Raw genomic sequence first — 13,155 nt, 5'->3', positions numbered from 1 at the left:
TTTTTTAAGCCCTTATGAACCCATATATTACATTGATAGATTTATAATTAAAGGGCAATTAAATGTTCTTCGCTAGAAAGTCAATTCCATTTTCTATATATTTTAGCTTTATAATATAAACCATGTTTATTTTTTTTCTTTAGCTTTTTTGCCTAAAACCAAATTAAACTATTGCCATAAAAATTGCATCATTCGGCGCCACCGCCTCACAGCAGAACCAATTGATAATTCCTGGTTTTCGCCAGATCCCCCCCGCAGATGAGGATACCCATAGCTGAGCTGGAAAACTTTTGAAATAATTAAAAAATAGTTTCGTCTTGGGCTTGGGCCTGCTGCAGCCAGAAACTGTGGAACTGAGTGCATATAGCATATAGCATATATATATATAGAAAGCAAAAGTTGGCGCTCCAAGCGAAAGAGATCGAAACTGGTAAAACGACTTGGCAACACGACCGCGATACCAATACTCGCCCAAAGTTGACTTATTGGAGCACTTAGCTCGATTCTTGTTATTGTTACGCTGGCTGCTGCCGTCTTAGCCGACTTGTTGTTGCCGTTAATAGTACCAACACAATTACATGGCTTCGAGTGCCTAGGCGGAGTCGATCGGCGATCCAAGGTTCCCGCTCGGACTATAAAAAGCTTGGGCGGCGCCGTTGCGGAAGGCAGTTAACTCCACAAATCCGTTGCCGTCGGTCCCATTTATATAGTAACCGACTTGTAAGCGTAAAGGCGCGTGTGAATCCCCCTGCGAAAGAGAGAAATATAGTGTGCAGTTTACGCTTGACAAGGATACTCCAAATTCTCCCCACCAAAATGTTTAGATTTGTGAGTTGTGTTTTATTCAAGGGTGCCCCCAAAGACATTAAAAATTAAACAGACACCCAAAAGTTAATTTAGGAATTTCTAGATTATTTAACGATAAACAGTTTATCATTTAAAAATTCAGAAAACTGAATAAATGGTGATTTTTTTAATTTATTTTCATAAAATGCAGTGAATCTTGGCCCTAAAATAATAAGAACATTTTCCTTTTAGTATATAATTTAAATTCTATGTTGCTAGAGTCTACTGAATAAGTCAGAAGGACAGATACACATTGTATTTTAAGAAGTGAAAATGTGTGCTGAATTATTTTACACTTTAAAACTTTGAGTTTTTAATTCTTTTTATAGTTATCACGCAAAACAGTAAACTCATTTAGGTTATGAATAGATAATAAAATGTGAATTTTCTTATAGCTCGCCTTGACCACCTTGGTGGCTTTGGCTTCCAGCCAGCAATATCACCAGGACCCCAAGACGGCGGCCATTATCAGTGAGCAGCGTTATCTTTCCGGAGATGGTAAATTCGGAGCTGCCTATGAGCAGGAGGATGGTATTAACTTCAAGGAGGAGACTGATTCGGATGGAACACGTCATGGCAGCTACAGCTATGTGGATCCCTCTGGCCAGAGGCGCACTATTTCTTACACCGCCGGCAAAAATGGGTAAGGATGTGGCTTGTTTAAATTTCCAGACTTTTGAGTAATTTTATATAATTTTTTTTGAATAGTTTCCAAGCTTCCGGAGATCATTTGCCGCAGGCACCACCTGCACCACCACAGCCCGTGCCCACTTCAGGATACCAGCCACAGCAGCAGTATCAGCCACAGCAATACCAGGCTCCTGCTCAGCAGCCACAGGCCTCCTTCCGCAGCAACGATTACGGAGATGATGGATCCTACGATCCCCGCTACAACGATCCCTCTTTCGGGCAGAACCAGCAGAGCTACCAGCAGCCCGCTCCCCAGCCCCAGTACCGCCCTGCCCCGCAGCCCGCCTACAATCCCCAGCCCGTGCAGCCCCAGCAGCAGCAGCAGTATCAGCCCCAGTACCAGCAGCCCCAGCCCCAGCAGGCGTACTACCCAACCACCACCCCCAACCCACATCGCTTTTCGCCACCCGGAAAACTGTCCCTGAACCGCACGCCCGACGGCTTCACCTACTCCTTCAACAAGGTCTAGGCTTAGTCCACCCCCTCCCTCCCCACTACTAACTCAGACATGTTGCATCTTCTTCATTAGGGACACCCTCTTCTTATATTACTTCCCCTATCACAGCTAGATTCTTTACTCTCTTCTTGACTCCATCAAAACTCTTGTGTGATAATGTTTAAGAGCAAATTGTAACTATGTATCGTACTTCCTATATGCGTACTGTTTGTTTGTAATTTATAATCCTACACAGAGAAAATAATAAGTCATACCCAAGGGGTATTGTCAATTAAAATTTTAAATATTCAGAATATCACTTGGATATTTTTGAAATATACAAAACAAAATCATGATGAAATTTTTACCTTTTTCTCTGTGTTTTCCCAAATCCCCTTCATATTCTTATATTTAGAAAAGCGAAGCCAATAAACTTCGAATATGTTGATCCAGTTTCAAATTTAATTTAAAATCTGTAGTATTTTGGGCCTTGGGACATCTAAGCAATTTGTACCTTAGATGTTTAAGAGCAATATACGATATCGAGTTAAAGGAAATCCAAGTTCGTGTCCTGCAGTCTTTTGTTTTTGGCCAGTGGCTTTTTAATTTAATTTCAAGCAGATTTATCTAAACACCTCAGGTGGTGAACGCCCACTAAACGGTGCATTACACAACCAACTTTCGTACATGCAAAACGAGTTTCGGTTTTGATTTCTGTTACGATTCTATGCGGCCAACAAGGAAAGACCTCAAACGGGTTTCGCCTATTTGACAGTAATCTTGGCCAATTGTGCAAAATTCCAATGAAAATGAAATCAGCTTGGTTTATATATGTGGGCTGAGCCGGAAAACCATTCGCAAGTGGGGGTGGAAGTGGTTTAATAGGGGATTGGGACACTATATCAATGCCCAATGCTACTTCAATCCGTCAGGCTCCAGTTGAGTTAGTGCAAATTAATTAAGCCCAAATATTTTGCTCAGTTTTATGCACTATCGAACACAAGAATGCCAGCTAATTGGCCGCTTCCTCTCACTTGTTAAGTTCTTAACAGAAAATAATATGTGTGCAATTAAAACTTACAACTTACTTTGAACACCCAATACAAGCAGAAATAATCTATTGATAGCCGTAATGCAATAAAATGAATTATTTCTTGGGTGATAAAAAGTGTTCCTCAATAAAATTAAATACTTCGGTAGTCAAACATGTTCTGTTCGCTTTGTTTAGTAATATTTCATCATATCATTTTGTTTTTATCTTTGTTAAATATACATTTTATTTTATAGCTTTTAGCAATAAACCCTTTCAGAAATGTAAATCTGACATCTGTCATGTTCTACACAATGAAAAATTAATAGTTCCCAATAATTTGCTAAGATTTTTACCATAAAAAATATATACAAATATTTTACGCCTCATATCGTACTTTTGCTGAGGAATTTTATTATTTATTTTTATTTAGCTACTTAGCGATAATTGGACTACTATTATTATTTTTCCCACTGTACTTTCCACATCCACCGGTTGGCATTCTTTTTCACCACCAGCAACGATTACATTAACAATATTAGCAACACTTTTCAGAGCTTAGCTTTCAAGGTCAGTTTTGTTGTGGACTCGAGAGTCCGGCTCAGAGTTTGGATTTTTTCTTTTGCTGGCTTTGGGGTCTGGCTTCTGTTGAAATTGCTCAGTCAATTAAGAAAATCAATTTGGTTTTGTTTCTTGCTGATTATTGTTTTTTATGATTTCTTCTCCGCGTGCCTTTGTGCACCCACTTTTGCGGCAATCGCAACCGATTGGATTGGCTTGCTCAATGGCGGATTTTCGTTCTGTTTTGCGAAAGAGGTAAAAGTCAAGAATTTGCCTGGAAACAGGTGTCATATGGGTGTGTTGATTCTAGTGAGTTCTTTATACGGCTATTTTTATGAATAATACTCGTTTATGATTGACTGAATTTATTTTTAAAATGGCAAACGTCGAGAGATTTGGTCGCAAGACGTGGAGCTCCATTTATGGGTTGTGGGTGTGACGAACCCTGCTTTCAATTAATATATTTCATTAACTGCCGGATTAACACTTGAAAACACGTTTAAATTGAAAGCAAATTTGTTATTGGGTGATTTTAAATTAATCGAATCAAAAGTAGAGTATATTGAATTTTATTATGTGACGAAATCTCTTTATCAGACAACAGAAAACCGAGACACCTTTTGTTAGCTGAAACTCAAACCATCTGCATATTGGTTCTGTAAAAAAACACTAGAGAGCGCCACCGTGTGTAGATGGACTACAACCATCACTCTTTCGTAAAAACTTAAAAACATATAAAAATAAAAAAAATCATTAAGAAATATTACTAAATTTAATTTAAGCTGCTCTTGAACATTTTTAGTACTGCCAATAATAGTTTGGCACCAAGACTTATTAAATTATTAGTTACAACAGAATCGTCACTAAATGTTTAGTCACTAAATCGAAATTTAAAGAATTGATAATTCTTAATATATTTCCAAAAGAATTGGCTCGAATATAAAAAACCGAATTAGGACTTCTTTAGTCTTGCTCAGCATAAATTCTTAAAAGTTCCTCTAATAACAGCTTTTAAATTATACCAAACTCTTGAATCAATATTAAAGTAAATGGTCTTTTATTATTTACAACTCTACTGTACAATCGGACTACTCTAAGTATTTATAGACGATATTTAAATTAGTAATTTAGTAAGGACTAAGTGATTCCTCTCACACATTGATGACCAGTGCTGTGGATCGGTACTTCCGTTTGGGTTTGATGATGGTCTTGGGCGGCCGGTTGAGGTCACCGCCCGGTGGACGCCGGCGGGATCGGGATCCCTTGGGCGGATGTGGTGGCGGGTGGTCGATGTACTTGGTGCGCAGGTGTCCCGGCCCGGAAAAGTTTGGCGGATAGGCCTCGAAGTCCTCGAGCTCGAGATCAGGCCGCGATTCCCGCTCCTGTTCCTGCGCCTGCGCCTTGAGGAACTTCTGCAGCTTGGGATTGTTCAGCAGCTGCACTTTGATGGCCTCGTCCAGCAGCTTCTGCTGATCCTCAAGATATGCCTCTATTTGCTTCTTGGAGGCCACATTCTTGTAGCGATCGTGGCTCTTGGGTCGAGGCACTGGAACCACCTCATAATCATCGTGTTCGGGTTCATATACGCTATAGGAATTGCTGCTGGAGGCGACGGTTGCCTTGGGCGGTGGCACTAGATGGAAGGGATCGGCTTCCGCATCATACTGCACTGGATTCCACTTCGATCGCTTGGGCGGAGGACCGATATCCTCTGCGGATCCAATGTGATCGGAACCATAACCTATGGCTTTTTGAATATCGGAGCCATAACCGGTGGCCTTGTATGGAATGGCAGTCACGTATTTCGGCTGCTTCGGATAACCAGAGCTACTGGACTTCTTGGGTATTGTGATCGGATGCTGGACGCGGATCTGGGTGCCAATGGTGTACTCCCGGCTGTCCTGAACGGAAGACTCTCCCGAGTATTCCGCGGAATTGTAGCGCTCACCGGAATAGTCCTCTTCCTCCTGCTAAATAGGAAGTTAAAGAGAAAATTAAAGTATTTAAATTTTCTGTTTTTTTAAGTAATAATTAATGTAGTAAATCTTATTGGTTTACTTAAATAGTATAAAATAGTAAATCTAGCATGAGTAAAAAACAAAGTTGTTATTAATCATACACAGTTTTCACATTCACAATTGTATTGGGTTTTATTTCTTTATTTTCATTCAAACTTTAATATAACTCGTTAACAAATTAAAATAAAAATTGCAAAATCTTGGAAAACTAAATTCACTGGTAAGCACAACTTTTAATAACACTTAGTGTTGACTTTAAGTCCAGCAAAAATTCCCAAGTTTTTAGTAATAGACACTTTTTTAAGCAAACCATTTGGCAATCTTCAAATTCTATATATAAACTTGTATGATTTGAACCTAAGTATTTTTGTCATAACTCACCGATCCGTAGGGTCTGTAGTGACTCTTCTTGGGATACTTTTTGCTCACGGGCCGGTGTTTGCTCTCATTGGTCTGAAGATCGGTTCGCAGGTAGCCAGCAGGTCCCAATCGCACAGGTCCTGGTACAGAACCCGATCCATGTCCGGATCCTGGGGCCACTGCACTGAAGTAGCTCCTTCGGTAGTAGGATCTCGGAGGTCTTAGGCCAGAAGTGACCGTGACTAACAGCATCGCAGCAGCCAAGAACTGTAGGGTTAATATCCATTTTAGTTTAACTGTAGGCTTATAACTCCTGGTGTAACATCTTACATTCCGGCACAAATTCATGTTAAGTGGGCTGCTTTCAGGGGTATTATGTGATTGTGAAAACTCTCTTCAACGGTATTAACCACCAGCGTGGCCCCAACGAAACTGAAAGTTCGGCCAACGGACGCAACAGTTTTATGCCAGCTTCCTCGAACCTGCCGCAACATGTTTTGCAATGGCAACCGCAATTGAAACCTGCCAGGTGGGCTAGTCAGTATGCAGTAGTCTGCAGATCGCAATCGAAATCTCCGCTTCACGCATGGACTTGCTACTCACAACATTGAGTTTACAACTCGCAAACCGAGGCATCATTTGCATTTCCACTAGGAAATAGAGCGCCAACCCATCGGATGGGGCAGGGGGCATAAATAAAATGTTTCTTTATGGCTGTAATTACACATAACTATGGCCATTTGCTACTTTGAAGTTGTGGCTGCGGAGGGGTTTTGGTTTTGCTCTGTGACTGAATAGGAAAGTAAGCAAATTACATACGCATTAAGGTATGACGATAAAGTTAATAGGTGAAGATTAATAGTTTGTTAAGCTGGTGTCATATTTGCATCAAACTTTGTATTTATTAAATAATATGGATTACAAATGTAGGTATAAAATTATAGATTTATGTTTTATTTAAAGGTATTTGACAAACTAAGATTATCTTCAAATCGTATTGTATGTTTAACATCTACTTAAAACTCAAAGTTATTTGGTTACTAAAACAACAAATTTTTTTTTTATTTTGTTATGTTTAAAGCAATGTTACAATAAAAGAAGAAAATTACATGTATTTAGTTTATTTTTCTACACTTAGCATTTGGTAGAATGATTTTGTAAAATTAGTTGTCATCATGAGTGTAGAATAACATATAGTATATTTCTAAGAATCTCAAGAAAATAAAACATTTCTTCAAGTGCAGAAGGTGTATCGGCACGAGCCACACGCCCACTTAAAAAGCAGAAGAGCCACCTTATCGACTTATTTGAATCAGTTTTTTCTGCCAACGGGTTTCTACGATTATTCGCCCGGACGATCGGTTACCCAATAAATGCCGCGATTTTCTTCTCTCCTTTCTTCTTCTCTTGGCCCGAAGTTCAGGTTCAGTCGGGGCCACAAACGAGGAAATGTTAGCCAGGTGGCTTCGCTTTTTGGCCTTTTTTGCCGGCACGCTTGGACTACTTTCTATCGGCCAGGATGCGCGATCGAAATGCGGAAGATATATACCATATATACGTACGTGTGCGGAGGCAGTTTGTCTTGTCTGGAAGCTGGTGGAAGTGGAATTGGAAATGGAAATGGACAAAGAAATGGCAATGGATATGGACAGGGACTTGCGTAACATTTTACCACGCTTCATTTGTACAATTACATTGGACGCTTATCCTGTCTCTGGATTTGCTGAAATTGAGTTCCCAAGGCAGCTGATGATTGCCGACAATTAAAGCGATGCCTTAATTAAATCCCCGACTAATACCGCCTTGATTGAAGCCTGGTGTATGGTGCATAATTGCTGCACTTGCTGTCATTTGTTTGATGGACAATGGGTGGTTATTCCACTCCCCGCTTTTGAAGACAAGGTCAAGCTCAAGTTCAACACGCGTGACAATTGTCTACACAATTGTTGCAACATCGCATAATTTCCCGCTTCCTTGTGAAACAACGAATCAAAAAGCCGTCCAGTCGCGATTCAAACTTGCACTTGGACTTAAACTTGACTTTCAGCCGGTGGAGTTTCCGCTGGTTTGTTAACAATGCCTCCAAAACGGTTTTTGCTTGTTGCCCAAATGGCTGAAAGTTTTGTGAAAGGAGCTAGGGGCAGGGACCTCCAAGTGGCAATAAAAATGGGCAAGGCCAGGTGAGCCGCCCAGAGCATTGATTTGATTGTCCAGATCAGCAAATTGTGGGGAATTCAAATGAACCGATAAAACAAGCGGCACGAAAGGGTGCCTTAAATTACATTAGTTTGGGTTATTAATGTCCCGATTTGCCGATTTGCCACGGATTTGTAACTAGCTACGAGTACACGTCAATTTAATAATATCTGTAACAATTTAAAATTGATTACAGACGATTGAATTAATGCCTAAAAAGTATATATTTTGTATGCAGATTATTAATCAATGCGTTTCTTTACTTTCCATACTAAACATTTTATAGTTAAAAACATTAAATTCAACTCACCAGTTTACCCATAAAAAGATAAACACTTTAAGTACCAATTAATGTGGATTATACGTTTCATTTCTTTATTAGTTTAACTCCTAAATTTTGTACCTCTATTAGTTAGAGAAATCTTAATATAACAAAATTTCAGCCGGTTTGTCTATATACGTTTTCGTGCCTATACCTAATAAGTTTAAGGCTTAATTGAATGCTTCCAAATTCGAAATTCGTTTGGTTATGTATCAGTTTATTAGCATATCTCTCTTATAATAATTATAGATTATTCTGCGTTGGCTTTAAAAGCTGAATTAATACATGATTGGCTTGCACAACAACAGCAATGCTCACAAATTAGTCAAGATCAAGGTTTGTTTATGTATATTAAACCGCATATGGCTACAAGCAGTAACAAAAACCGCCACATTCATTCGCATGTGGGTGAAGTCAAAGTTAAGCAGACGATCGTAAAAGTAAAACTCATACAATGTGTTGAGTTGCTGCCGTGCCTATAGAGATGTTGCTGCTGTCGATTTGGGTTGATGTTGCTGTTGTGCTGCTGATGTTGCTGCAGTCGCCGCAGTCTGCGTTTTTCTCAGCTGTTCTTTTCAATTAGCATTGCAGGTTGTTTCTGTCAACTTACTGCACAGGGAAAAATATACTATCGAATCCGAAATGCATTATTGTATAAGTTTTACCTACATATTTGTAATACTTTTTAATTAAAAAATTTTTTTTTTTAATTTTTTCGAATTTGTTGTTTTTAAGAATTGATGTTTCTCAATATTAGTTCTTAAATACTTTTTGATATCAAGAAAATCTATAAATATTTTAGGGAATGTTGTCTGGCAAACTTGTCTTGCAATTTCAATAACTTTTTATTGAAAATCGCATTACGAAGATACGATAATATATTTATACCTTGTATGTTGTGGATAATTTGTGTAGATAATGATGCTTTCTCCCTGTGTAGCTGCATTGAACAAGCATGCAAATTGGAGCTCTCAGTCCGGCAGACCCACGCTGATTCTCTGTCCGGCGGAGCTGCGCCGCGCCTGCGCAGTCGACTGAGCGGCCTGGCCGCCCACCATCAAAGCGTCGCCGCTGAAGCAGAGGCTGCTGCGCAGGTGTTTGCGGGGGTCAGAGGGGACAGGGGGATCATCGTCGACCATATGTATATTTGCCACTGGGCTCTCTGGCAATTTTGGCAAGATTTTCCTACCGCTTGCGTTGGGCTGGTAATTATTATTATTATTTAATGGCTTGGCTCGACTAGTTTCCATAAACGAACGCTGCTGCTGTCGCTGATGCTGATGTTGCTGCTGGGAGTGATGTTGCTGTTGTCGCTGTTGCTGCTGGCGACTTCCTGTCGGCATATTTGGCTGCTGACGGGGGCGAGTGTCGTTCATGGGTTCCCCAATATCATCACGATCATCGTAGTAGGCATATTCCGCAGCCTCTTCGTTGTAAGTCACATGCTTTTTGGGCAAACCAGGACTTCTGGTTAATTGCAATCGTCGCACACGATTTTCCAAGCAATCAAAGGCATCCTGATCCTGTGCCTGCGTTTGCTTGAGTATCTTTTTGGGCTGTGGCAGTGGGCGTGGTCGCCGCCATTCGGGGCTGTCGTTCAGAGGTTTCTTGGTGACCTTGGGCTCTAGTTCCACACTGAAACTGCGCACATTTCTTTTCACCTGCAACTTAGGGCTGTTCTTGGTATTCAATTCCACTTCACGTTTGTCATTGAAATCCATCTGTGGTCTTCTCACATTATTTTGAGTTGTATTATCTGCTTCGTTTACATAATCGTAGAATTGAATTTTAGAGCTGTAAGCTTGCTGACGACGATTGCTTGTATCCTCAGCCTTGTTATCCAATTCCTGGGCTCTGACTTCAGTGAGTTTGGGGGTCAACTCCCTGCGAAGTCCTCTTTCCAATGGAGGTCTTTTGCTTGGATTTGACTGAAGATTGTCATAAAACTGTATGGATGAGCTGGCAAACTCCTTGTGGAACATTCGCCGTGTGTCCACTTCAGAGGGAGAGTCCTGAACCGAAATAATCCTCTCCACTGGCTTTTCCAACTGCTGGCTATTCCTTCTCCTCACTCGATTTTCCACCGCGGATTCGGCTAGAGAATCATCTGGCCAGTAAAAGTGGGACTCCTGACGATTGCACACCTTCACCCCCTGACGCTCCTCCATTTTGGGCGGCAGGCCCGTGTAGAATTTTCCATTCAGCATGATCACTCAATCTTCCCCGGATTGGTGGTCATCAACTCGACTGATCGGCGACTGATCCGAAAACCGACTGACACAAAAAGAATCCGGCGGAGGTTGAGAGCAGAGATGTTGGCGTCGCCGTGAGCGCTGTCATTTGTCGTAGGCGTCCGCTTTCGAGTTCGAGTTTGCTCAGGTGATCATACCCGGGCCCAGACTAATTTGCGATTCTTGCGAAAAACAACATGAGAAGTCAATAAAAACTATGGTTTCCCATTTTCCAACTAATAGATACTCTGACTCTGCCTTCGTTGAATATCCAGACATTTATAACCAATAAGTTGGGGGATGCAAAAGTATGTTTTGAATGTTTTTATTAGAATTTCATTAACATTCATTGTAAAATTTTGCTCTTAATTTTAAGAGTCTATAAGATTTTTTTACATATATTTTATTTGTTTAGCTTAAAATGGTGTTCTTTATCCGGATAACCTAAAGTCAGATTCCAATTAATAGCAAAAATACAACAATTTTTTTAGGGCTTGTCGCATGATCCAGGATAAAGTCATTGTACCTCTCCGCAAACTCTTCCAGTGACTTGTATTATTAACAACAAACTCAAACAGCATTTCGAGGCAGAAATTTATTTGCTGCCAGTGCAGCGTTGACGGCGGCTGCGACGTCGACTGCGCTGCGACTGAGACGAGTTTCCATCTAAGGTCAAGCCGCGGCATTTTTCACTTTTGGAACGAAAAGTTGATTTTCGTGAGCTCAGCGTTGACCAAATGTTTTGGTTTTTACTTCGATTTTGGCCTGTCAATGGACCAAATGCGAGAATGCCGCCAAAGTAGGCAGACCAAGAATAATGAACGACAACAGCTGCCAATTATTGGGTTCTTGAATGGCTTCAATTCGGAACTTGGTCACAAGTGAGTGTCACTTGAATGATGCTCAGTATGGCTGACACTGCGTATACGTAATATTACATGATTTAAATCAGCGAGGTGCTCATTACTCTCCGTCTGTCGCAAGCTGTATATATGTACATATAGAAAAAAGGAAGCAAACTTCGTCAAGCCCTAGTTTATATACCCTAGCCGCTATTAAAAAATATTTAATATTTCAAAAAAGCATTTATTTCGATTTGTTTGGGTACATATTTTAAAACAATGAATATTAAAATTAATTAAATCAAATTGAAATTTTGGTTTGATGTGGTACAAATAATCGCCAAATGTAAGGTTCTTAAACTAGATTTTAAGTATAGTGTATATATATATATATTTCTTTTTGTTTTCCAGATTCATATGCTCAGCTGAGGTTACAAAATACGTTTCAGGCTTATCAAGAACACCAGAGAGCTCTGTTTGGGTCAGCAAAGCTAATCCAGAATAAGTACAATATAAGAATTAGTACAATATAAGCTCTCGTCTTCCAAGGTTATACAAATTTTGAAAATGCAAAAGTTAGCAACAACTTTTTTGTACCCAGTAATAGTTTGGAATTTGAGTGTTCTGGAGAGATGACAGGTTTTGCCTTCAGTTAGTGTTTTAACAGACGAATGGACTCAGTGGGAAACCTTTTGCCATACCGCACTACATCCTCTGATTGATAAGCTAGCCAACCTATCTCAAGGTTTTTTTTTTAAATTGGCTATCACAAATTTGCCATAACAAATTTGTTATAACAAATTTTTAAAAGAACATTAAGAAAGGTTTTTGTTAAATGTGAAAATCTAGCTGACAAATAAAACATATAGATTTACTTATTTTAATTTGGATGTGTTTTTGTTAGATTTTAAGGTGTAGACGACAATGCCTCCTACAAGCACATCGCAGTTCTTGTTAACTCGGAATGAAATATTCACCGTTGTGCTGCTTCACTTTTTAAAGCTCTTCTCATATTTGGAAGATCGTCAGGACAATGTTTTTCACTAGAAGTTTCTTGATATTAACGGCTCGAAATCATCTATTCAAGGTGGCTGGGTCACATTTTGTAGTTTCTGTATGGATGGTTGTTGACAATCGCCCTTAAGGTTTTGCACTTGTAGTTGGGTTTCAATATTGTTTAATTCATAGAGAATGTCTTTTTTAATGCAGTCCAACATTGCTTTTGTTTCCTTTCTGAAGCAGTCCAACAATGACTTGATTCTTCTTGATTTCTGTCACACACTTCCTGTCCTTTTTTTGATCGGCTTCCATGGGTTTTCACTATTTCCGCAGATTGGCTTGCTTATCAAATAGAGGTTGTAGTGCGGTATGAGAAAAGGTATCGCACTGGGCCGGAGCGTCTGTTAATACAGTACCTTAAGGCGGATCCTCGGAAATCGGGCCAGGACACTCAAATTTTAAACCATTAATGGTACAAAAAAGTTGTTGCTAACTTTTGCACTTTCAAAATTTGTACATCCTTCGAAGTCGGGAGCTTATATTGTACTAATTCTGAATAAGCTTTGCTGACCGAAATATAGCTCTCTGGTGTTCTTGATAAGGCATCACCAAATATTCTGGAAC

General features: G+C 39.9%; 3 protein-coding genes across 3 annotated transcripts; 1 reads left to right on the top strand and 2 right to left on the bottom strand.

Moving 5' to 3' along the window:
* Nucleotides 1-673: 673 nt before the first annotated feature.
* Nucleotides 674-2,415, top strand: LOC108042481 (DNA translocase FtsK). Its single transcript, XM_017120803.1, has 3 exons — nt 674-828; nt 1,242-1,489; nt 1,555-2,415. The coding sequence occupies exons 1-3, from the start codon at nt 817-819 to the stop codon at nt 2,003-2,005; spliced, it is 711 nt and encodes a 236-aa protein (XP_016976292.1). The 5' UTR covers nt 674-816; the 3' UTR covers nt 2,006-2,415.
* A 2,299-nt stretch (nt 2,416-4,714) lies between these two features.
* Nucleotides 4,715-6,357, bottom strand: LOC108042482. The gene is made up of 3 exons (XM_017120804.2): nt 6,272-6,357; nt 5,963-6,208; nt 4,715-5,533 (listed from the first exon to the last, which is right to left on the bottom strand). The coding sequence occupies exons 1-3, from the start codon at nt 6,287-6,289 to the stop codon at nt 4,715-4,717; spliced, it is 1,083 nt and encodes a 360-aa protein (XP_016976293.1). The 5' UTR covers nt 6,290-6,357.
* A 2,136-nt stretch (nt 6,358-8,493) lies between these two features.
* On the bottom strand, nt 8,494-10,718 carry LOC108042487. Its single transcript, XM_017120809.2, has one exon. It carries the CDS (start codon nt 10,664-10,666, stop codon nt 9,431-9,433), a length of 1,236 nt encoding a protein of 411 aa, XP_016976298.1. The 5' UTR covers nt 10,667-10,718; the 3' UTR covers nt 8,494-9,430.
* Between the last annotated feature and the right edge of the window lie 2,437 nt (nt 10,719-13,155).

The sequence above is a fragment of the Drosophila rhopaloa genome, unplaced genomic scaffold (assembly GCF_018152115.1).
Source record: "Drosophila rhopaloa isolate 14029-0021.01 unplaced genomic scaffold, ASM1815211v1 contig_167, whole genome shotgun sequence".
Lineage (NCBI taxonomy): Eukaryota > Metazoa > Arthropoda > Insecta > Diptera > Drosophilidae > Drosophila > Drosophila rhopaloa.
Note: the sequence above shows the minus strand (reverse complement) of the source record. Positions and strands in the feature narration are given on the sequence as shown.

Excerpts from the sequence above, each read along its gene's own strand:
- LOC108042481 (XM_017120803.1), top strand. Across the intron at positions 1,490-1,554 it reads TACACCGCCGGCAAAAATGG|TTTCCAAGCTTCCGGAGATC; the intron begins GTAAGGATGTGG and ends TTTTTTGAATAG.
- LOC108042482 (XM_017120804.2), bottom strand. Across the intron at positions 5,534-5,962 it reads ACTACAGACCCTACGGATCG|CAGGAGGAAGAGGACTATTC; the intron begins GTGAGTTATGAC and ends CTTCCTATTTAG.
- LOC108042487 (XM_017120809.2), bottom strand. The coding sequence starts at position 10,666 with ATGCTGAATGGAAAATTCTACACGGGCCTGCCGCCCAAAATGGAGGAG.